At 41.5% G+C, this 24,999-nt stretch overlaps 2 protein-coding genes across 3 annotated transcripts in view; one reads left to right on the top strand and one right to left on the bottom strand.

Annotated features, from left to right (window-relative positions):
• Positions 1-24,999, top strand: part of LOC127362358 (gap junction delta-2 protein-like) — a 678,509-nt gene that overhangs the window by 52,143 nt on the left and 601,367 nt on the right. The window contains exon 2 of one of the 2 annotated variants that reach the window (XR_007884432.1): positions 15,378-15,543. The gene's annotated coding sequence lies outside the window, so the exon portion shown is untranslated. Of the gene's footprint in view, positions 1-15,377 lie in introns of those variants that run through there. The other variant, XR_007884433.1, reaches the window with a different exon arrangement.
• LOC127362383 (protein S100-A1-like) lies at positions 14,129-14,558 on the bottom strand. Its single transcript, XM_051398057.1, is given in 2 exon segments — positions 14,129-14,364; positions 14,366-14,558. Coding segments are annotated over 2 exon segments (324 nt in total). The 5' UTR covers positions 14,503-14,558; the 3' UTR covers positions 14,129-14,177.

The raw sequence follows: 24,999 nt of genomic DNA, 5'->3' as shown, positions 1-24,999 counted from the left end.
TAAATGGTAAATGGACCTGTACTTGTATAGCGGCTTTCTAGTCTTCCGACCACTCAAAGTGCTTTTACACTACGTGCCACATTCACCCTTTCACACACATTCACACAGTGATGGCAAAGTCCATCGAACAGAAACTAACTCATTCATACACATGCATACACTGATGCTGTGCATCAGGAGCAATTTGGGGTTCAGTATCTTGTTCAAGGACTGAAACAACAACCGTCCGATTAGGGGACGATCCGCTCTGCCTCTGAGCCACAGCCGCCCTGTGGCCTGCAAGCCGAATTCAGCCCGCCACGTCATTTTATGTGGCCCGATGAGAGCTTAAAATGCGCTCAAATGTCTTTTGTGTTATGAGGCAGTGTCGGTGGTGAAGGTGAATTTACATAGGCATTTTGACACCAAACAGGTATGCTAAAAGGTATGCTAAATTTGGTCTCCAAGAAAAACAACAAATCGCCGAAGAATTAAAAGGCAGACTGCAATCGCAGCAGGAAATGTTCACAAAAGCTACAGCCAAAAATGATGTAGCAGTGAAAGCTAGCTTTATTGTGGCTGAAGAAATCGCCGAGCTTTGCAGTGCTTTTCAGAAGGTGCATTGCTGAAGGTGTGTGAGCAGGTGTGCCCCGACCAGATACAGATTTTTAAAAATGTCAGTTTGTCAAGATACACCATTGCAGACCGAGTTAAGGAACTCGCAAGAAATCTGACAAAACAGCTGGCCGAAGAGACACACACTTTTTCATTAGCTGTTGATGAATGAATGAATTGAGAATATGAATCCTGTTTGGCCCGCAGCTTAGACTTTGTTTTAAATATTGGCCCATTGTGTGATTGAGTTTGACACCCATGTCCTAGGGAATTTATCCCTTCAAATTTGGTCAGTATGATGTAAACACCATCACAATTAAAAGTCGTGCTATTTGTGACTGTGCGTCAAACGGCGTGCCCATGGAATGGCGTCCAATTTCAAGGACTCACCATGAAAAAGGAAGTTGTCATAACTGTACAAGATCCGATCTCAACGAAACTTCACACGTCTGATAAGAGCCCCGCCCTGAACATGTCTACATGACAATATTCAGATATAGTGATAGCGCCACCTAGTGGCAACAGGAAATATCATGTTTTATACTTTCATGTTCTACAGATCCATCTGAAATTTGGTCAGGAATTTCATTAAAGGGCGTGTCCGCGGCGTGGCGTCAAATGTGGACGCACATGAATTTGCTGTTACGTGAGAATACATCGTCCATTCGGCACCAAACTTTAGGTGTCTGATAAGAGTCCCAACCTGAACACATCTATGTGATAATATTCAGTAAAAGTGGTAGCGCCATCTTGTGGTGGAATTTATTAAACTTTTATGTATTTCTCCCAGCAGATTGACCATATCTTGCTGAAGTTTGGTCAGAAGACCCTTAGAATGTTCTAAATTTTTATTTAACTGTATTGCCGTAGCAACGCGGTGAGCATCACCTTGTTGTTTTATCCCCGGCTCCTCCTGCCACATGTCAAAGTATCCTTGAGCAAGATACTGAACCCCAACTGCTCCCGATGCTGTGCATCGGTGTGTGAATGTGTATGAATGCGTTAGTTTCTGTTTGTAGTTGGCTTTTTGCCATCGCTGTGTGAATGTGTGTGAAAGGGCGAATGTGGCATGTAGTATAAAAGTGCTTTGAGTGGTCGGAAGACTAGAAAGGCGCTATACAAGTACAGGTCCATTGACCATTACAATTTTCAATCTTTCAGAATACCAGCCCCGGTGTCCTGTTTTGCGGACATGTATGAAAATTGGCAGGCATGTATCGTGTCAGGACGTACAAAAAAGCCTCTTGGCCTCCGTGGCGTGCCGTCGAAGTAGGCCATTTTGACTTTTGTGGTGATTTTCAGCAATTTTTTTGTGTTGTATTTCAACAAACTCCTCATAGGGTATCAATAGGATCTACTTCAAAATTGGTCAGTACAATAAAAAATATTGCTGATTATTTGATATTAGTTGATTAGTTGGCAAGGTTGAATCGAATGTCAATCTGTGACGCCATTTCCGGCAATTTCAGGGCTTCTATTTTAACAAACTTCTCCTAGTGAATTTCAAACTTCAAAATTGGTGAGAACAATCCAGAGTAGTTCAGGATGTTAAGTTATTCAAATCTGTGCATTCAGTTAAACGGTGTGTCCGTGGTGTGCCTTCAAAAATCAGCCTTGACATTACAATATAAACCCTAAACCCTACTGCTAAACCTAACTTCCCTTCAGTGTCAACACTTTGCCATGCTAGCCAAAGTTACAAACTAACTTGTAAACTGCAAGCTAGTTAGTAGCATGGAGTTTAGAACATGTTCTAAATATGACTATTGTATTTTCCCGCGTTCAGGCTCGTGTATGTCACTTTTGGCCAATGCTCACAACAGGACACTGACTGCAGTTCAGTTTATGGCCACTAGTTTCACTATTAACAACAGTTTTCTAAAAGTTACATATAAAACCTTTACATTTCTACTGTAGGTCCACATACAAAAGCAACATAAAACCCAGGCCTAGATTTGAGCTGTACCTTTTAATCAGTAGTGGTGGGCGATACTGCAAGATTTGGTATCGATCCGATACCGATTCGATACCAGTCAGTATCGCCGATACCAATTCTGATACCCCTGCTGGTCGGGGGGGGTTGTGCGTTGCGGCGCTCCTTTCCCACTGCTCCGTCCGACCGGGGGAGGAGTGCCTGGCTGTGCTCTGCACTGTGACGGGAGCGGCGCTCACAGACTTGGAGAAACTGCAACAAAAGTATCGATCTCATCACGATAGTATCGATCTCATACCAATACTCATCTTGGTATCGATACTATCGATATTTAGATCGATACGCCCACCCCTAACAGATGTGGCGTTCCCAGAAAGTTGTCATCCCTCTTGATGAGGTGACCTTAGCGATAACATCCTGCCCCCCACAAAGAAAAACTGTCTTCTCTGTGCACCTTCACAGGGTGGAGAAGATGATACTGTCAGCTTATTGGAATGGCTGATTGTGTCACAGTGAAAGAGAAAGCAATCCTGCAGTTGATAGAGCCCCCCCCCCCCCACCTAATGCAGACACAGGTGGAGAGAATGAGCAAAGCAGTGAGAGGAGAGGAGTTCACTGTTGTCTGCTGCCAGTAGTCCTGAAGGCTTCAGTGGGAAAGATAAACTCTCTGCCTGCTTGCCTGGCAGCATCCTATTTGCTTTGGAATGGGTGCTTTTGGACAGGGACAGGTTTTGGTCCAGTTTTTACTTGAGTACATTCTTTTATTAACTCTATCTCCCTACTTGAAGGAAAATGTTTTTTTACAATCTGTTATGTGTTACTACTGTATAATTTACAGCCTATCTGCTTGTAGGCAGTAGTTCTTGGTTCATGATACGACATGTTTTCTGATATTATGACAGACGGACACACAGATGTGGCTGGATTAGCCTGTTGGCGGGGTCCAGGGCAAAAAATGTGCTATTGGGCCACTAATGACCCCCTACCTACTGCCCTCTATGCATATTGCCTCCAAGTTCCCCTTAAGTCCAGTGCACACAGCAGTCTACACATGGCAGGTTCTTTACAGTATATGCCCATGGAGAGACCCAAAACTAAGTAGTAGCCAGTACTGGAGTCACACTAACAGACCCAGGTCTTTTGTGGTAAAACAAATGTATTTAGGAATATGCATAATTTTTACTCAGGGCTTTAAGTGTAGCAGAGCCAGCATGCACAATGATAGCAGCGTGAACCTATCGTGAGATCACCCATTGAGTTGTGGAAAACTGTTTTAAAGCCCTGAGCGGAGGTGACTTACGTGTGTTGAGCTGCACTCACTGGCAGTGCAGTTTCAACTCACCTGTAGCAGGAAACAATGGTGGCTTGCCTGGTCACACACAATCTTGTATTACAACTAAACAGTACACAAACATGTGTTTGTGAACAGATTTGAGGAGAGAAATAGGCAATGCAGTAACAGAATCTGGATCTATATTTGATCAGTACTGCCTAGTTTGACAGTTTGATCTGAGTTTGGTGCGTTGAGCTGGACGGACTCACTGAGAATGACCTGTCAATCACAAGGTAGCCACGCCCTGAAGTATACCCTGCTTTATCATCTACTTTCCTCTAAATTGAACCATTATTTACTAAATGAACATCATGTTGTATGGCAGAACTGTTCTGGCTCCACAATGACGGAATGAGTGTCCCCGTTCATATCAGGACAGCGAGTGCACCTTGGCTCATGAAAAGAACAAAAAATACAAAAACAAATTGCCCTACTATTTCATATCATGCTGATGTAAAAAAGGTCTATTCTATAACAGTTTTGCAATTCAAATGACCACTTGACACTCAGTGAGCTTGGGGTCTGGGCCCCTGGCGCAGTTGCCCATTTCTCCTGGTGCAGTGGCTGAGCAATCTCTTGTTTGTTCCCTGTCAGACTGCATTCACCTCATCAAGCTAACTGCATCACAGTGATAACAATGCTGCTTCTCATAATGGAGTTTTGGCACTAGATTTAAGGATTCTCAGTAACTTTACATGTTTGATGAAACATAGGTCTTATATCTTTACACGTTGAGCAAATGGGGCAAAAGAGCAGAGAGGTAATTGTTTGCGTTTTGTTCATTCACAATATGTTAATCTCCATTTGGAAAAAAAAAGAACTGAAAATAAAAATAGACTGATTTTGAGGTTGTCCGTGTCTTTGTCCTCTGGCACAATAACTGTGCTGTCACAATGATATCTCATCATGAAGACTGTGCCTCAATGTGGAATAATTGAGCCCCCCCCCCCATTTTTCCATCACTTACGATAAGGCACAGCATGCGTCTCACTTTGATGGACAGCTGTATTATTATGTGTGGCACTGCCTGGTGCACAATGTGAAAGATCGTGGTTCTTTTTCACATTTGATAGGCCAATAGGCGGTGCATTATATCATGTAATTTGCAACCCTTATCAATGGTTTGATTTGCTGCACATTTCACACTTTCCCTTTGGTTTAGAAATGCCTGAGCAGCCATTTACCGTCACAATCTTAATAAAAGTCTCTCAGCTGTCATTATTTTGTGACTGACATTGTTCTGGATTTTCTGATCAACTCTGAGATCGTGGCTATTGATGCTCTTACGCCTACCCACTTTTTCTTCTACTTATATGTATTAACCTACATTCTGATGGGTTTCCACGGAAACTCACAGGAGAGGAGATGGTCCAACTCAGGCTGTGTAGTCGTCGTGGGAAAACAGCCCAGGATAGTAATGGCAGTGCAACACTGAAGCTTCAATACGTGCTTCAATCCCTGTAGTACAATTCTATAGAACTACTGCTTTAAAGCTTGCTTTGGTGCGAAATAAATCACGTGAGATATGACGTCCGAAGCAACAACTGGTTTATTGCCTGAATGAATCAGCTGAGTGGTTCGCGGCCCAATCAGGCGTTTCACTGACACTGCCTCGTCTGGATCCTGACAGGTGACAGGTTGAGACAATTTTGAATTTGAGCACCTTTAACACTTTATAAACGCAAATGTAAAGAAATTGTGCGCAAAAAAAGAAAGCGGCTCAACCCAAAAACTGTTGAAAAAATGACGTACCATAATAAAAACCTTTGTGTTCCCCAAACAGGTATTTTCTCCAAAAGTAAAGTAGTCTCTCCAACACTGCCCCCGGCTGATGAGAAGGCATGGCTGAGTGGAGCAGAGGCAGGTTAGTGGAAAAGTACTGAAATGGCTGAGTTGAACAGGTGAGGAGGAAGGCAGACTGTGACAGTACCTGTAGAGCCAGAGTAAACACTTAGGAGACTTTCTTGGTGTGACCATATACCATAATCTGGGATGGGATGGAAATAAGCGTAGTAATTTATCCACAAATCTGAAAGCTTTTTGCGGTTTGCAAACTTTGTCATGCACATTTTGGTATCACTCATGTAGTCTTTTATTAGGATCATGGTATCAACATATCATTTACACATTTTACAAACATTTTCTCATTCAATGAAAACAGAAACAAATCAAAATCTGGATGTTTTTCAGTAAATGCCCTGGTAAAAACTGCAAATGGTAATTTTTATAAAAATATTTTGTATATATTTGCAGAAACTTTCACTATATCCTGACAGTAGTACATGAGACAGATAACCTGTGAAAAAAAAATCAGGCTCCTCTGGGTCCTCCTAGTCCTCCTAATGGCATTTGCAAGAATCCACCAGGCCTGAACAAAAACAACCAATCAGAACCGAGTGCTCCTAAAAAGTCATCTACTCCTTCTGTCTCATTAAAATTCTACAATCTGTGAATATGCCAAAGTTTTTCTGCTGGGCACAAGATGTTTCCACTGGAAAGTCCTTCTTCAATTCAGTTCAATTCAATTTATTGTCCTCCAGGGGGGAAATTCATGTTCACATCACTGCACCTGCAGGCAACGCCATACACTCAACAAAGAAACACCCTATCCACAATTTACAAATCTACAGAACAAAACTAAACAAAAACAAGAAACAACCAAACAATCAAATAAATAATACATGACAGGTTACACACTCAGCGTGCCCCTTTCAATATCAGTCTATTCTGGGTGTTTATTTGCACTAGTGGCTTCAAGTTACAATAATTTCCTGTTTCTATGGCCGAATATTGGCATGCAGATGTGTTCAGTGTGAGACTCTTATCTTAATTTCCTGTTTCATGATGAAATATCGAAATTCAACGCCACGCCACGAAAACTCACTATTTTAAAGATTTTTCATCGTTGATGTCGATCCGATTAATTTCCTCATTTTATGTTCTTAATTTCCCGGTGTTATTCCATTGATTTGTTCATATGTTCTAATAGCAACTGCTTTATAGTATTAAGGCTAACCCTCTTTTTTTGACTGAGAGGGTTAGTTTTCTCTCCCTTATAAACCCATATTGTGATATGTGTGATAATCGGATGGATTATCATTTTCAAGCACTCAAGTCTTCAGTCATCCTGCTTTAGTGCAGTAACCTCTCAGAACAGGCCACTGCTGCGTGCACACACACACACACACACACACACACACACACACACACACACACACACACGCACGCACACACTAACGTGGACATAAATAGGACATGTGATGCAAGTGTCATGAGGCTCAGAGCGGGCACAAAATCGTCTTGTGTTGACTACAAATGATTAGATATTGATTGGCTGGGAAATGTCACTGTTGACTGATAGCTGCAGGGTGATGAGAGCCTACAGAGAGGATGTCATCCGTCCACTAGGGGGCAGCAGAGCTGTACTCTGAGCCCTCACTGATGTAGGACACTCAGCAGGTGGATAACACACACACACACACACACACACACAAACACTCACTCACTCACTCACTCTCTCATACCATGGCTGTTAAAATGGTTCTATCTTCTTCTTTTTTCAGTTTTCACACTCTTGGAATGGGAAACTGTGTTTAACTCTTAGTTTTAATTGCAATAAAATGGAATTAAACTGAAGTGAAAATATATAAACAGCGTTTTATACTGGGCTGTCCTGTACTATGAAAAACCTTAGAACATGTTCTGATCTTAGTTGGAATCTGCACCTGGATTGCTGGAACTGAAATCTGAAACTGACATGGACTACAATGTCTGCACCTGTGAAGCTCCCTACATGAAGATCTCAGGCTTGTTTAAATCCATGCTTTAAAATGTCTCTTTATGTATATCCTTTGTATACAGTTATTTAGTTTGCAGAATTGGGGCCGTCAGCCCTCCGGACCGAGACATCAGTTTACTTTCCACCGGAAAACATTCTCCGTCTTGCGAGTGAGGGAGTCAGACAGCGTCCAGTTTACTGCTGGTGATTATGTAGAATTAGGTAATTTAGAGTGAAAAACGTAACTTCGTCACTTTCCAGGATGTTTGGTGGGTCAGGATCTCAATCACTACACATTAGGGCTCTGCATTGATTGGCTCTGGTGCGCACGTGGCTACGGTGGCTATCGTTGACAATGCTAGCGGAATTCGGAAATAATTTATGAAATAATTTATTAACGGTATCTTTATAGTCCAAACAAAGCCAACGTTGCACACCCTTAAACCACACAGCAGCCATGTTGAAACTCTCAAGTCAGTCTGATCCTGAACAGTAAACAGTAAACAGTGCAAATGGATGTGCAAAATACAGATTGTCCATTGTCTATTATCTATTGTCCTCCCTGCCTTTACTGAGAGCTGTTGTACAGTCTGATGGGGGACGAAAGAGTTTTTGAGTCTGTTGGTGGAGCTGGACTGTGACAGCAGTCTGCCACTGAACACACTCCTCTGCCTGGTGAAGGTGTTGTGCAGAGGGTGGTGGTGATTGTCCAGTATGGACAGCAGTTTGTCCAGGGTCCTTCTCTCTGCCACTGTCACCAGAGAGTCCAGCTCTGTGTCCACCACTGAGCCAGCTCTCCTCACCAGTCTGTCCAGTCGACCTGCGTCTCTCCTCTTGCTGCTTCCTCCCCAGCAAACCACAGCATAAAAGAGCACGCTGGCCACCACAGACTGGTAAAACATCTGCAGTAGTTTTTTGCAGATGTTGAAGGACCCCAGCCTATTTTGTGGTCTGTAGTCTGTGGTCATACAGTACTTAAAACTGGAGAAAGTCAGGTTCATACTTCATGGGTCTGCTGATAAATTTGAGAAAATGTGCTGCAACGTATGCAATTAAGTTTTGTTTTTGTACAGTGATAATGATATAATTGTTTAACAGTGGTTAGTTCACACACATTTTGTTTTACAGGAAGAAAAATTTAAAAAGAATGACATTGTTCAACATTGTTTAAGTAGGGGTACAATATTACAGAGGATGTAATCTTAAAGGCATTTTTCATTTCATTTGAACTTTATATCTCCTCATATGTAACTTGTAGGCCTTCGGTCAGTCATTACTTAAGCATACGCTGCATCAATGAATCCCTTTATATTGAATTAATATGCATCTGGAACCCCCTCTTTTATTCTTATTTTTTGGATGTTTTTTTTAACTCTTTAAACTGAAACGTGAATGCATCAAACTACTCGGTAAAGCCAATAAACACTTAAAAAAGGTTTCAGCCTAGTAAAGTTTTAATTGCAATTTATTTCATTATTTCATCTGTTCTGATCTGCAACATGTAGTTTGGATTAAATGATCCTGCCATTTCATTTAATAATATTTAACAGGTACCATACATATAAACACTGTTAAAATAAAAATGTAGAATAGAATTTAAAATCCTCCTCCTCACCTACAAAGCTCTTCATGGTCAGGCCCCTTCATATCTTAAAGAGCTATTACCCCTCTAGAACACTGCACTCTCTGAATGCAGGGCTACTTGTGGTTCCTATAGTCTCTAAAATTAGAACAGGAGCCAGAGCCTTCAGTTACCAAGCTCCTCTCTTGTGGAACCAGCTTCCAATTGTGGTTCGGGAGGCAGACACCCTCACCACATTTAAGAGTAGGCTTAAGACATTCCTCTTTGATAAAGCTTATAGTTAGGGCTGGATCAGGTGAGTCCTGAACCATCCCTTAGTTATGCTGCTATAGGCCTAGACTATCGGGGATTTCCCATGGTGCACTGAGCTCCTCTCTTCCTCTCTCTTTCTGCACTCATTCATGTTCCATTAATGCATGTTACTAACTTCACTTCTTCCCCGGAGTTCTTGTGCTTTCTCGTCTCACAGGTTCTCATGGATCCTGGTGGAGCCTCCTGCCATGGTCCTGCTAGATTGCCATTGCTAATATCACTGATATTATTGTTATTATTATTAGTTACTATTATTACTATTGTCACTGCTCATTGGCCCCCATCGTTGCTGTTGTCATGTTCATCATCATCAGTCACTACTATTAGTGTAGTTGTTGTTACTGTTGTTGCTGTGCACCTGTCTGTCTCTCTGTCTGTTTGTCTCTCTCTCTGTCTCTGTCTCTCTCTCACCCCAACTGGTCGAGACAGACGACCTCTGTCCTAGGTTTCTGCCTTTTAACAGGCAGTTTTTCCTTGCCCTTGTCGCCAAGGTCTTGCTCATGGTGGTACTGTTGGGTCTCTGTAAATAATGTTCTAAAGAGTTCGGTCTAGACCTGCTCTATTTGAAAAGTGTCCTGAGATAACTTCTGTTATGAACTGGCGCTATACAAATAAAATCTAATTTAATTGAATTGTTACATAAGGATAGGCAATGCAGCATATGTAATATAAGATAAAGCTAATTTGCAGCCCCTGTCCCTGGTTAGGCTTTTAAATCTAATAGTATCGAACAGTGTTATCCGTTTCACAGGCCTGTAAAAGATAAGCTTTCAGTGGCTTTGATGACCTGCTGTGTGTGTGTGTGTGCGTGTGTGTGGGTGTGGGTGTGGGTGTGGGTGTGTACTGTTATAGTGTTGCGGGATCTCTTCTCCTGAAGCAGCCTTGTCCTCGCAGTGGCCCAGGTGCAGGATAAATTAGACAATAAGCGGCGTGAAAGTGGTAAATTCACAGGAGCGGAACGGTCACTCATGGAGAGAGGTTTCGAGGGTTGGATTTGCAGTGTCACACCCCTCCAAACAAGCCCTCGATAACAGCAGACTGAATACATCAGTGAGTCCCCATGACAACTGAAGAGGAACAAATGTCACGCTGTGCACTGGATGACTGGCAGGCATCCGCTCCCCTCATCCACAACCACAGCCAGTCGTGGCAAATACCACAGGATGCATTATGCAGATGCTGTAGTCAGGAGAGAGAGGAGGGATGACACAGTCAGAGGTCTGAGGATTCTGAGCTTTTACATGCCCTGACAGCTGTTCAACGCATCCAAGTGTGCTTTCCATTTGGATCTATTCACACACTCATCTTTACGAGGAATTTGATCTTATATTCAGCCTTATTTTGACTTTTAAAATCTGCCAGTGGAGTAAGACGATTCCCAATGCAGTTTTCTCTTGTAGAAATTAGTGAATTACAGAAGGTGGCACCTTGCTGCACTAGTATCAAGGTCAGCTGATGTTAAAGCATTCTAGATATACACAGTGGTGAATTTGAATGATGTAATACGCCAGTGAACTTTTTAATGTCAACCTTAGCCTAGCCTACAGGTTTTGTACAACCAAGACCAAAGTATGGCAAGAAATCAGTGGTGTCAATATAGCTAGGATAGCCATCCATCCTCTGGATCTAGTCTATGCTTTTATGAGGCTGTGATTATCCTAGAGGTCACAATAGCTCATTTTACAAAAATGTTACAATGAAATGGCTACTATGGACGAACATCATCACACATGAATACAATTGGGCTCATTGGATCCACAAGAGTCTCAGCTTTCCAGTTATACCAAATTATGTAATTCCAATACTGTTTATGGACCCCAGAGAAAATAACATATTCATACTGCATGGGATTAGCATGCATGTCTGTCAAGGGTTGACTTGTGGGTACCCACCCACAGAACCCATTTTTCATTCATTTTCGGTTAATTTTTTGCCTTGTATTTGAACAAACTCCTCTAGGGAATTTATCGGATTTACTTCCGCCCCGAGTTGTGTGGAGTGCGAGGTCCCACCCAATGCTGCTTGCAGCTTTAATTTAATCATTGCTATTATGATTTCCATTAATAATAGTGATCAATAACATTGGATAGACAAACCATTATGGCTTCTCACATTTAGGCTATTCTGCTAACACAGTGAGAAATGGGAAAAGTTGTATTAAAAATAATTACAAACAAACAAACAAACAAACACTCCACAGATCACTCAACTGGTCCAAACAACAGAACAGATCACATAGGAGGTGGTCAGGACCAGTCATTTTAGAGCCCTTTGTGCCAGTAAGAAGCTGGTCATGACCGCTGTGCCACTGGTGTGACTTTAGCGCACCTACCTAGTGGTTGCAACCACTGGTCCGTGCCAGAGACCAAGTGGTCCGTGTCAGAGACCATGCTCCCGGGACAGACCACAGAATCGGCTATATTGGAATGTACATGTGAGACCATCAAATGTACTCCAGGGAAAAGTTCAAGTAACTCTTTTCCGGGAGTTGAGTTAAAACTGAACACTTGTGGGAGTTAAAAAACTAATCCCATGTGGGGTAAAATACAATTCTCACCTGGAGTTCATTTTAATGTGAACTCTTTCATGGTGTTAACAGTCAACACTTAAAAATAGGTTTGTATTCAACACTTTTCTGAGTTAATATTTAAAAACACAAAAAATATTTTAGGTGAAAATGACTACAAAAAACTTTGATTACCACACATTTTTATTTCAAATCCATGTGTGACATTTTGAATTACAAACTGTAAACATTTTACAGCAAACCAACCAGACATATTCACATTTAAAACAAACTGCTTTAACAGCAGCTAAACAGCTGGAACAGGCAGTTATTTCAAAAATCATGTCAGTACCACATCTTTCTGTAGTGCATAAAGAAAAGTGCAGAAAGTGCATAGTATAAAAGCATTGCACAAATGTCTGACAGGATAACAAAGAACTTTTCTGTCATGCAGGAATGTATTAACATGAGGTAGACTTTAAACCTGTAATTTAAGTACATAAACATGTACATAAAAACAAGGGTGAATTCCATATAGTTGTTATGTTAATACATTAAATAATACAACCCTCTGACATACAAATGTGAATCATACATCAGGCACATATCTTTGCTGTGAGTTGACACTGAAGGGCCTGCCTCAATAATTTGGGATGAAGTAGAGGGTGTTCCATCATTTAAGCACTGAGAATTATTGTGCTGTTGGCTGTCATGGCTAGACCCCCTCTCAGGAGGCACACAGGTGTTATCACCAGAAGTATGTATCTTAATCAAGTGTCTTCTAAATCCAGAATAACTTGAAAATTGCAAGCAACATCCTACTTGACCACATTTTAGTCTCAATTTTTTCCCAGGGTACATCCCAACAAAAGTAACGCTGTACCAAAGGATGAAGCACAAAGGAAACATCTGAGCATTTTTTCTGGATAAGCTAATTACTTCTTGTTCAACAGCTTTGCTCTTAGCTCTTTGACTCTTGGTGTTTCTTCTGTTGTACCTATATCAATGTTGTACAGAGTAGTTTGCAAAAATGTGTACAGACTGGACAGAGCATCATCTTATTTCACACTGAAAACAAAGTGGGACTTGAACAACTCATCAAATGCACCCAAGGATGTACATGACTGACATGGAAGAAGCTTTCTATCCAAGACTATGTAGAAGCTGGAAACCTTTACTTTAGAAGTCCCTGAGGCCAGAAGATAGTGCTGAGGGTTTCCTTCAGTGGTCATGAGGTGATCCTCCAGGCTCTGGCAGGACTGAAACACAAAGACACGCATCTACATATAAGCCTTTAGTTTAAAAAATTTTGCATGACCCACAATATTTGGAATTAGATCGTACTGTCTTCACAAACCTTTTTAAATTTCACCAGATGATCTGTTGCCTCTATGACACTGATCTTCTTGGGCCTCTTCCTTCCAGCTGGTTGTGGGATGAGAAGATGCAGCAAGACAAGAAGAGAAGCCATGTCCCACTCTGCAGTGGAAATAACACAATTAACTCAACAATATTTGCCTTCACATGTTTTCCTTGTGGAGGACAAGGTTACCACAAGGTGGTAGGCAGACAACATTAACACAAAGCTGTAAAAGCTTTTCTGCAAAAAACAAACAAACCCAGACATTTTCAATTAAATTCAATTCAATTCAATTTTATTTGTATAGCGCCAATTCATAACAGAAGTTATCTCAGGACACTTTTCAAATAGAGCAGGTCTAGACCGAACTCTTTAAAACATTAATTACAGAGACCCAACAGTACCACCATGAGCAAGCACTTGGCGACAAGGGCAAGGAAAAACTGCCTGTTAAAAGGCAGAAACCTAGGACAGACCCTTCGGCTCTAGGTGGGTGGTCGTCTGTCTCGACCAGTTGGGGTGAGAGAGAGAGAGAGAGAGAGAGAGAGAGAGAGAGAGAGCGAGAGGCAGACAGACAGGTGCACAGCAACAACAGTATTAGCAATGGCAATCTAGCAGGACCATGGCAGGAGGCTCCACCAGGATCAATAAGAACCTGCGAGACGAGAAAGCACAAGAACTGCGGGGAAGATAGCCTATAGCAGCATAACTAAGGGATGGTTCAAAAAAATTTTTTTTTTACATCCAACATTTTTATTGATTTAATGTGAAATATACTTTCAGTCTTTCTTAGAACCATGGTCCTTCTCGTCTTTCACACAGCTCTTATCGCAGTCTTTGAAGAATTCATGGCAGGCGACACTCAGTGCAGCAACCAGAACAATAAACTCCTGGAAGTCCACTTCACCATCCTTGTTTTCATCCAGGTCACCCATAATCTTGTCAATCACGTCGGGGTCTTTGTGCCATGAAGTCGGCGAGTTCTCCCTGCAACAGGTTCTTCATTTCACCTTTGCTCAGCTTGTACTTGTCACCTTCTTTTCCAGAATAGGAATGGAACACACTGATGAGGCCCTCCATGGAGTTTTGCAGGTTGAAAGCCATTTTTCCAGTCCTTGAGTTAATTCCTGGACACTGATGCTAACAGGTGCTGGAGGAAGTGGTTTCAGCTCTCATCTCATAATTTTCAATCCCCTTACCATCATCAGTGGAGATAACAAAACACATTGCTTCTGTTGCAAGTTCTGGAAAGACATCCTCATCCACCTCTATGCCCTGCTCATCTGTGACTTTTAGCACTTTATCTTCTGGTATGATAAAGTTCTGCTGCACTGAAGCACAACATTCAACACATTATTAAATTATTATTTCCCCTTTAATGACATCAGACAAGACATAGGTACACCACCTACCTGCATTGATAAGATCTGAGAAGCTGATCTCTTCCAGTTTCACATACTTCTTTGTCCATCCTTGTTGTACCTTCAACAACATCTTGACCACTTGAGGGAAAAATAATAATTTAACCAGTAATAAAAGCAACATGTGGACTGTCACTCTAACAAAAGAGTCTTTGTAGTAGCTGTTATTCAATCTATAGCATGCTTAGCATAATATTCAGTGGTCCCAGTCATGTCTTTACAACGAAAATGATTGAGAGATTCAATTAAATGTTTCAATTCAATTCAATTTTATTTGTATAGCGCCAATTTATAACAGAAGTTATCTCAGGACACTTTTCAAATAGAGCAGGTCTAGACCGAACTCTTTATAACATTATTTACAGTGACCCAACAGTACCACCATGAGCAAGACCTTGGCGACGGGGACAAGACTGTTAAAAGGCAGAAACCTAGGACAGATCCTTCGGCTCTAGGTGGGTGGTCATCTGTCTCGACCAGTTGGGGTGAGAGAGAGAGAGAGAGAGAGAGAGAGAGAGAAAGACAGACAGAGACAGAGAGAGAGAGACAGACAGATAGACAGGTGCACAGCAACAACAGTATTGGCAATGGCAATCAAGCAGGACCATGGCAGGAGGCTCCACCAGGATCGATAAGAACCTGCGAGACGAGAAAGCACAAGAACTCCGGGGAAGAAGTGAAGTTAGTAACATGCATTAATGGGACATGAATGAGTGCAGAAAAAGAGAGGAAGAGAGGAGCTCAGTGCACCATGGGAAATCCCCGATAGTCTAGGCCTATAGCAGCATAACTAAGGGATGGTTCAGGACTCACCTGATCCAGCCCTAACTATAAGCTTTATCAAAGAGGAATGTCTTAAGCCTACTCTTGAATGTGGTGAGGGTGTCTGCCTCCTGAACCACAACTGGAAGCTGTGAGAGACAGCCTCTAAGCTTGTAAAAAAGTCGCTGACAAGTATCTAACACATTCACTGACATCCAGAAAGACTCTGCCATTTACGTTACAACAGCCTCTCCAACACGAGACGGAGTCGCGGTGCAAGCTGTCCGGCTGTTGTCTTAAGCAGAACTGTATATATCTGGCTGGTCCCTTTCTCGAGTCTGTTATGGTCCTCCTAGCCGTGTCGAGTCAACTAAGGAAAAAACAACTTAACGTGTTCAGTATACATCAACAGAAGAAGAAACAGTGTAGGCTAATGTTAACTTAAAATACACAAAGAAATATCAGTAATGAGAGTATGATGTTAATTCCAAGCGCTAAGTACAAACAAGTAAAATGAGTGGAGCCATCGATTTATATTAAGCTCGGTCCGACAAGTTCAAACATTAACTTCAACAGCTAACGTTAGCTAGCGAGTTGACAGCTAGCTAGCTAGCGAGTTTGGCCTCGCAAAGGTTTATGACAAAACATAGAAATGTGCCGTTATTATACTGATAGAAGCCTAATATAACGGTAGTCTGAGGAGTAAAATGGCACTTTTACCTGCCTAACGAGTCCCAACAAGTTTGGGGCAAACTTCAGCAGCTAGCTGCTTGCAAGTTCGGCCATCACAGTCTATGACAAAACATACAAATGTATGTTATTATACGTCCTATCATCGTCTTAAAGTCATGCACAGCCTAATATAACGTTAGTTTGAGAAGAAAAATTGCACTTTTACCTGGCTCAAGAGTCACGGTGAAGTCCAAGTGAAGACTGCTGAGCGGAGCGCGGGACAAAGCTGTGAACTCAGGTGTTGAATCAGGCTCCTCAACACCCAGTGAATGAACACCCAAATATCACTCCGCCAAAGAGTTACCCTGAACACAAGCTGTAGTTAAATGTAGAGAATAAACTCCCAAAATCTAACACTTTAGCACTTTTTTGTTTAACTCCAGATTTTTGAACTCCATGCGTCGATATATGAAATGTGCACACCGCCCTCTACTGGAGCTGAAGAAGAGCGGCTACTGACGTCACTCTCCTGCGCCGCTCAGATTGCCAAATCCTTTTTGAATTATGGGCACTATTTTGCAGGGCAGACCACAAAAACGAAATAGCAATCTCCTCTTTGTTTTCTTTTTGATGATGGCATAAAATGTGCAGTCAAGAAGAAAATGCAAATGCGAATAGGATGAGTGATTATTAATTTTATTTACGCCACATTCTTAAAATGAAAAAGCATTTCTGCAAATGCATTTTAATTTTCAAATTTTACATTTCAAATTGAATTTCGGTATCTATTTGCTGGGGCATATTTTGAAAATTAAATCTCAAATGTCTTTTTCTTTTTCATTTTAATTAAGTAAAAGAATGAGCAGTCTTGAAGAAGAAAATTAAAATGCAAATAGGATGATTGATTATTAATTTTATTTATGAGTCAAATAATGCAGCCACATTCTTAAAATGAAAAGGCATTTCTGCAAATGCATTTAAATTTAAATTTTGCTCACGATTCGCTTCCATAGGAACCAAGTGAGAACCTATCGTGACGTCACCCATTGGTTTGTGAAGTACCGTTTTGAAGCCTCGAGTTCTGCATTTTGGTAGCCACCATGACAGTAAAACGGAGCCAGCGTAGCAGCAGACGCGACATACTGCACGTTGAGCTGCTCTCATTGGCTGTGCAGTTTTGACTCTGCTTTGGCTCTGTCCATTATATATACTGTCAGTGACTGGAACAAATGTAAGCCATGACACACAAACATAAATGGTCATCTGATATTCGTGCCAAACAACAACTGTTGGCAGTTAACAGTCACTTAATAATCAGTTCACAGCAATGTGGACTCATGGGTCACAGAGGAGCAACTTGCCTGTTTTTGTCATTCACTGAAAAGCAGTTTTTTTGTAATAATTATTTATTACTCATTACTTTTTCAGAAGTCAAAGTAATATTACTTTACTCCCTGCTCATAGTTATATTACTTTTCTGCTACACCCCACAAAATTGGTAATTGCATCCTTTCTCCTCAGACTTTGCATGTTCGCCTGACTGTCAGGGTAATTGCCCAGTAAGCACAGCAAAGGTTTCAAACTAGCAGTTTCTTTCTGCTGCCTTTGAATCCACCCATATATAAGCACCCATGGCTCAAACTGATGAGGTTGCTCCTATGGAGCCATGTTTCTACAGCAGCCCAGAACAGACAAAAAAAAACCGAAAACACCAATTCTAGATAGGGCTTTCACGAGTTTCACAGCCACTGTAGTTTCTTCTAAATGGATGCAATGTTAGTTGCAATCTGGAATGTCACCACTAGATGCCACTAAACCCTGCACACTGGTTCTTTAAACCACGCCTGTAGCTCATGCCATATCTGCCAGTAGTTCCTCATGGGACGCTGACTGGTCTGAACCACTGTGGTCTGAACACAAGTACATAGCTTTAGGCCTTGCAAGATGGATTCTTGCATGATGTCACGAGTCCAGCTGCCTAGCAAGGTTCCATGAGCTTTGAACAACCAATATTCTTAAAATAAATTTGTATATCATTTCAACTATATTGGTTAAATTTATTAACCTTATAGGCAAAAAGGAAACAATGGAAAATTCCAGGGGCTGCTCTAGACAGTGAATAATGCAGAATGTGCTGGGACATGTCAAAGGCAGACTTAATCCTTATATCAAACTGCTCTTGAATGAGGCCATTTAGATATTATTTTATTATAAATGAAGAACTATTTCACTCTCGGCCCGTGATGAATATGCTACATAAACCTTCTGTGAAGAGCAACCATTCCTGCTGCGTCTCTTATTCTTAGGCAAGCAATCATCCTCATTCAGCTAACACAAACAACATCCTTGTGTTACTGTTTAATGTTGTTGTCTAACTTTAACCTGGTTAGCGAACAGAAAGTTGGGACCAGGAATTGAATTGCGTCCCATGCAGATTTCTGTGTGTCTTCCCAGCCACTGATTATGATTGGTGTGTTATTGCTCGCCAGAGCATAACAAATCTGTTATGTTGTTTTCCTGGCGATAATTCAATTGCCACACTGTCACAAAAGTAATTATCCGTCATTTATTTTGATGACATGAGCACAAGTAAGAGTGCACCTGCGGCCTCTGGCCTACATTTAATGCAGGTATAGTGAAAGCTGGCAGGTACACGGCCACACAGTTCTCACAGGTATGCCTAAAAACAAAACTACCTTTAGGAACACCAGTACAAACCTCTCAGAGGATCTCATTTCATCAGTTGTGTCATTGACTCTGGCGCCCACAATGGCAAATACATTATATTTTCCCATTTTTGTCCCATATTTAATTTGTCACATTAAATATTGAAGGCATCACAGGAGGGGGACAATGATAAAGCAGCCCTTATAAATTATAGCTTTAAATAAATAATGTTACCTCATCTGGATCTATCCGTCTTCTCCCTTGCTGTCCTTCCTTTCATTTCCTATGCCATCCCCCTTTTCCACTTCTGATCCATTCTTCAAAAAACAGCAGATTCTGCGATGATACAGGCATTCTCTTTTTAGGATATTTTGTCCTCCTTTGACCTCTCAAGAGCAGCAGTGGGACATAAATATCAGAGGTGAGACCATGTCATAGTATAGTCCCAAGTCAAGTTCCGAGTCCTAATTAAGTCATAATGCTCTCTTCACCAAATGTAATGCTATTTTAACAACAGAACAAAAGAAATTAAATGATCTTTGGTATAATTTTTCCAACTGGGAATAATTTTTGACAGTGACCTCAGTTTTGAAAAACAAAATCACAAATGTTTCATCAATTAAGAAGCATCTCAAAGAACACGTCCTTTCTCTCTCGGCCTGATTCTTGATCAGCGTAAGACCAAAGGTGACCATGCTTTTGCAGACTCTCCTCTGGAACTCCCTTCCCCAGGGTCTAACACTTGCTAAATCAGTGACATCTTTGAAATTACTACTTAAAACATCTTGTTTTAAAAAAGCCTTTTATTTATTCTAGCACACATTTAATTTGCATCATGTTTAATCTATTACATTTATATTGTTTTTATCATATATTAGTGATGGGTATTTTATTCTTTTCATCTTGTATCATCTTAATGAGAAAAAAATATGCAATTGATTTTGCAATATGTTTTATTGTTGGTATTTATATATTTAATTATTTTACTTACTTTAATTACTTTTTATTCTACTTCTATATGATTTCTTCTCTGGATTTATTTTTGCCTGAGATTTTACATTTATTCAAAATTACAAACTGTATATAGGATATAGAATTAGGACCGAGCCGCGACCGCTGGGAGGCCCTATTGTATCTCTAGGAATTACTATTTGCTGCCTGTTCGACTGTATATTTGGCGACCGTAGCATGCTCGAAGTCTCATATACATTTGCACAAAATTCAATTGTACGAGAACCCCAAGTATGCAAGTATACTGTCCCCGTGCATGGGCGCCAGCAAATGTCCCGTGGCATCCAATTTCGATCCTTCGCTATGCAAACAGAAAGTTGTCATCACTTCTGCATACATGATCCGACTGCAACGAAACTTCACGTTTGATAAGAGACCCGCCCTGAATACGTCTATGGGATAATATTCAGTAATAGTGAGAGTGCCACCTAGTGGCAACAGGAAGTATAACGTTTTATACTTTCATGTTCTACTCCTAGCAGGAAGATCAGATCCACCTGAAATTTACTTATGAAATGCAAAACACATTGTTGATGATATGTGATGAATGTGGTGAGTGGGCGTGTCTGTGGCGTGGCTCAAATTTTGATGTACTGTACTGAGTGTACATTGTCCATTCAGCTCCAAACTTCACTTGTCTGATAAGAGTCCCGCCCTGAACTCATCTATGTGATAATATTCACTAATAGTGAGAGTGCCACCTAGTGGTGAAAGAAAATTATTAGGGACTGAGCCAGTATCAACTGGAAGGTCCCTATTGTTCTTGCTATGTTTATTATTATTATTCTTATTAGCCCCTTTCACTGCATTTTTGACCCACTGAACATACGAAAAGTCTATTTTATTTGGCAAAGTTGTTGGGCCTGGATATTTTCACTTTCGGGTGGGCCATTAGGGAAGGCCACTAGATGGCGCTACTTTTAAGCAAAGTCCATTAGGCCAATAACTCCCACATCGTTTGTCGCACATTCAAAAACCTTATATCCACGCGTTTGGTTAATGGAGCTGCATCTCCCGGTATAGGCCACGCCCACTTCCGCCTAGAATTTTTTCTAGACTTTTGCTAGAGTGCGAAAAGTCTATAAACAATGTTTTCGTGTTCCATCAATGCGCTTTTGTCCGATTTGCAAGAAACTTTTCACGCAGCATCTGGAGACTGTCCTGGCAAAAAAAGTAATTTAAAGTATTTTGATATTTCAAAAAATAACCCTAACCCGTTGTAAAATTAGCACTTCCTGTAGATTTTTCGTCAAAAAAGGAAGTGGAGAGGGGGACGCTAGCGAGCAAGCTATGGAGTAGACGCAGCGGACCAGGCTCCGCAGAAATTTTATTTTAAAGTTTGTAAAGAAGGCACCTTTTGACAAAACATACTTCTTTATTTCACTTTTTACGTTTTATCATACTCCTGCACTCCAGCCTACGAAAAAATAAGGGCTGGCAAGTCTACTAAAACCCGCAATGCAACTTTATTGTCCATGAGGCCCAGTGGTCCCGGGTCATCCCCGGACCAATTTGATAAACCAAACCCAGCTGAGATGGCGCTAACCACTCAAGCTTTCAGGCAAGAGTTGCTTACGTCGCTTCGTGAAGATAATGGACATAAAATCAAGTCGGGGATTAGAAGCGACATTAATGTTGTACGGTCTGAACTGCAATCTTATCAAAACTCTGTTGCTACAGAGCTAGCCACGCTGAAAAGTACCACTGGCGAGATGGAGAAGTATCTGTCTTCGTGTACGGATCATATCGTTACACTGCAACGTGAAGTGGCGTGTCTCAAGGCTCAGTCGGATTCACTACAAGACAAATGTGAGGACTTAGAGTCGCGTTCAAGGAGGAATAATATCAAGATCGTGGGAGTACCAGAGAGCCGTGACAGCTCCACAGACGCCATATCAACCCTACTTCAGAGGGCGTTCAGCCTAACGGAGGCAGCGGTGTTGGATAGATCTCATCACTCGCTGCTGCCGGCGCCCAGGCAAGGCGACCGACCACGCGTAATTGTAGCCTGTATGCACTACTTCCAGGACTGTGCCAACATCCTTCACCTAGCCAGGGAAAAACAACAGGTCAAACTGGACGGTATGACCTTTTCAGTCTACCCAGACTACACGGCGCGTGTGGCCAGAGCCCAAGCAGGATACAACGGGGTGAGACAACAACTTCGGGGACTGGAGGGGGTCAGCTTTGGGATCCTCTACCCGGCCCATCTTTGCATCACACATAATAACCAGGAGCGGTTCTTCACGACGCCAGAGGAAGCCCAGACTTACATAAACAAGAACTTTCCTGCATGTGAGTCTATGTCTAATAGGTAACTGCTGAGCTCCCCTTATGGAGTGTTGTTATACTACATATCTGAGTGAGTAATATCCTCAATCAGCTCATAGATCTTCTCTGAGATGATGTTTACACCTATCCATCGTTAGACAAGTTTCCTGAGCTCTCTTGTTTTTAGCTTTGTTGTTGTAGTGGCTGTCACGGTTCATTTCAACATTATTATTACTACAATCTTTAGTTTCTATCAGTCCTCTGTTGTTGGCTGTGTGCGTATGCACGTGTGGGTGTATATGTGTGTGAGGAGGTTGGGAATCATGTGTGCTCAAGGGTTTCTTTCTGCTCTCATCCAAGTTGTGTATAACCCTCACTACTGACAGTACCACGTCCTAATTTCACTCTTCGATGCAATATAACTATACACATAACAATGAATCTGTACATGTATATGCATATGCTTCTACTTTGAATCGTTTACTTTATTTATTGAGTCGGTTTTTATTTAGTTATTCATTTCTCCTTTTTCAAATGCTGCCTATGTGCCATAATTGTTTCATGAGCCATGTTCTGTGGGTCCTGGTGTATAGTTAGGTATTACCCAACTGTATCTGTGTTAGGGTTTAGCTTTATGGTAGGTAAGGTTAGTGCGACCTGGGAGTTCAGAACAGGTCAGCAATGGGAACCAAGGTCTTTTTGTTTTTGTGTGTTTTGTGCTTTGGGAAACAAATCAAACTTGTTTGTACACTCTGCTCTATTTTTTCTGTCATGGTAGCGTCCTGTGTCTCACTTATGATTACCCAACTGCCTAGGGAACGATATCTGTTAACAACACTTCAAGACAATGGCTAATACCACAGCCTTAGGTTCAATCAGATTCATGAGTTGGAATATTAAAGGGATACAACATCCTATTAAACGTAGCAGGGTTTTCACACACCTAAAATCACTGGGTTCAGATATTATGTTTCTTCAAGAGACCCACCTTCGGGCTAGTGAGCACACCAAACTAAGGAAAGGCTGGATTGATCAGATATTCCACTCCAACTATGGAGATAGGTCTAGGGGGGCAGCAATACTAATAAGGAAAGGTGTTCCATTCATGCCAGGCATTGTAATACCAGATAATAATGGCCGGTTCGTCATAGTGACAGGGAAGTTATATGGTAATTTAGTCGCACTGGGATAACCCTCAGTTCTTCTCTTGCCTCATAGGAAAACTCCCTGATTTTAACTCACATTTGCTAATATTAGGGGGAGATTTAAACTGTACGCTACAGCCAACGCTAAACAAATCAAGCCACAGACATAGTAAATCTGTGTCCAAAACGAGTGCACTAATTTTGTCGATTATGCAATCATACAAATGATTTGATCCCTGGAGACTCCAATCCCACTACCAGTTTTCATTTTTCTCGCCAGTTCATCTTTCATACTCGAGAATTGATTTTTATTTGATTGATCACAGAACCATCTCTTTGGTAACTAACTGCCAGTATGACGCCATAGTGATCTCTTTATAAAGAACGGCTATTGTTGCAAACAGAATATGTAACCTTTCCATAAAACAGACAGAACGGTTGCTACCTAAAACAAAGCAATCATATTATGAACACGGCAAAAAGGCAGGAAAATTACTGTGTCATCAGCTTAGACAGGCAGCAGCACGTAGTGCAATTCCTGAAATCCGTGTTTCACTAGACTCTACCTCCACACATCCCCAGATCATAAATGACCAATTTAAGGCATACTATGAAGAACTTCTACACATCACAAACCTCCATGAACGCAGCCGAAATCCGAACTTTTCTAGATGGCCTGGAATTATCAAAAATTTGTACAGAAGACCAAGCCTCCCTTGATGCCCCTATAATAAATGTAGAAATATCACAGGCAATAAGTTCTATGCAGAGTGACAGAGCACCCGGACATGATGGGTTTCCTATAGAGTTCTATAAGTTATTCTCACACAAATTGGTACCTATTCTGAACTCTCTGTTCAAGGAAACTATCTCGGCAGGGAAACTACCTACAACCATGACTCAGGCAACAATATCAGTCCTATTGAAAAAAGACAAAGATCCCTTGGAATGTGGATCCTACCACCCTATTAGCCTCTTATGCTGTGATTACAAAATCCTCACTAAGGTGCTGGCACGTTGCTTAGAAGTGGTGATACTTAATATCATTGATCCCGATCAAACAGGCTTTATACCAGGGAGGCAGTCATTTTATAACATGCAACGTCTTATGCTGTGATTACAAAATCCTCACTAAGGTGCTGGCACGTCGCTTAGAAGCGGTGATACCTAATATCATTGATCCCGATCAAACAGTCTTTATACCAGGGTGGAAGTCATTTTATAAAATGCGACGTCTGTTCAATATTCTCTACTCTACTCACTCAGCCCCGTCAGCCAGAGGTTCTGCTCTCCCTTGATGCGGAGAAGGCCTTCGACCGCGTTGAGTGGAACTATCTGTTCATGGCATTGGATAGGTTTGGGTTTGGTACTTCTTTCACTTCATGGATTAAAATTTTGTATACCTCGCCAACAGCTTCAGTACGCACTAACCTGATCGGGTCGAACCTGTTCATGCTGCAAAGAGGAACTCGACAGGGGTGCTGCCTCTCGCCATTTCTATTTGACATAGCCATTGAACCTCTTGCCGTGGCGCTGAGAATGCAGCAGGATATTCCAGGTATTGTTAGGAACCAGGTAATACATAAAGTTTTGCTGTATGCGGACAACCTTCTACTCTATATATCCGATCCAACAGAATCCCTAAGCTCATA

Source organism: Dicentrarchus labrax, unplaced genomic scaffold (assembly GCF_905237075.1).
Source record: "Dicentrarchus labrax unplaced genomic scaffold, dlabrax2021, whole genome shotgun sequence".
NCBI classification, from domain to species: Eukaryota; Metazoa; Chordata; class Actinopteri; family Moronidae; genus Dicentrarchus; species Dicentrarchus labrax.
The sequence above is the reverse complement of the archived record's forward strand: the minus strand, read 5'-3'. Positions and strand labels throughout refer to the sequence as shown.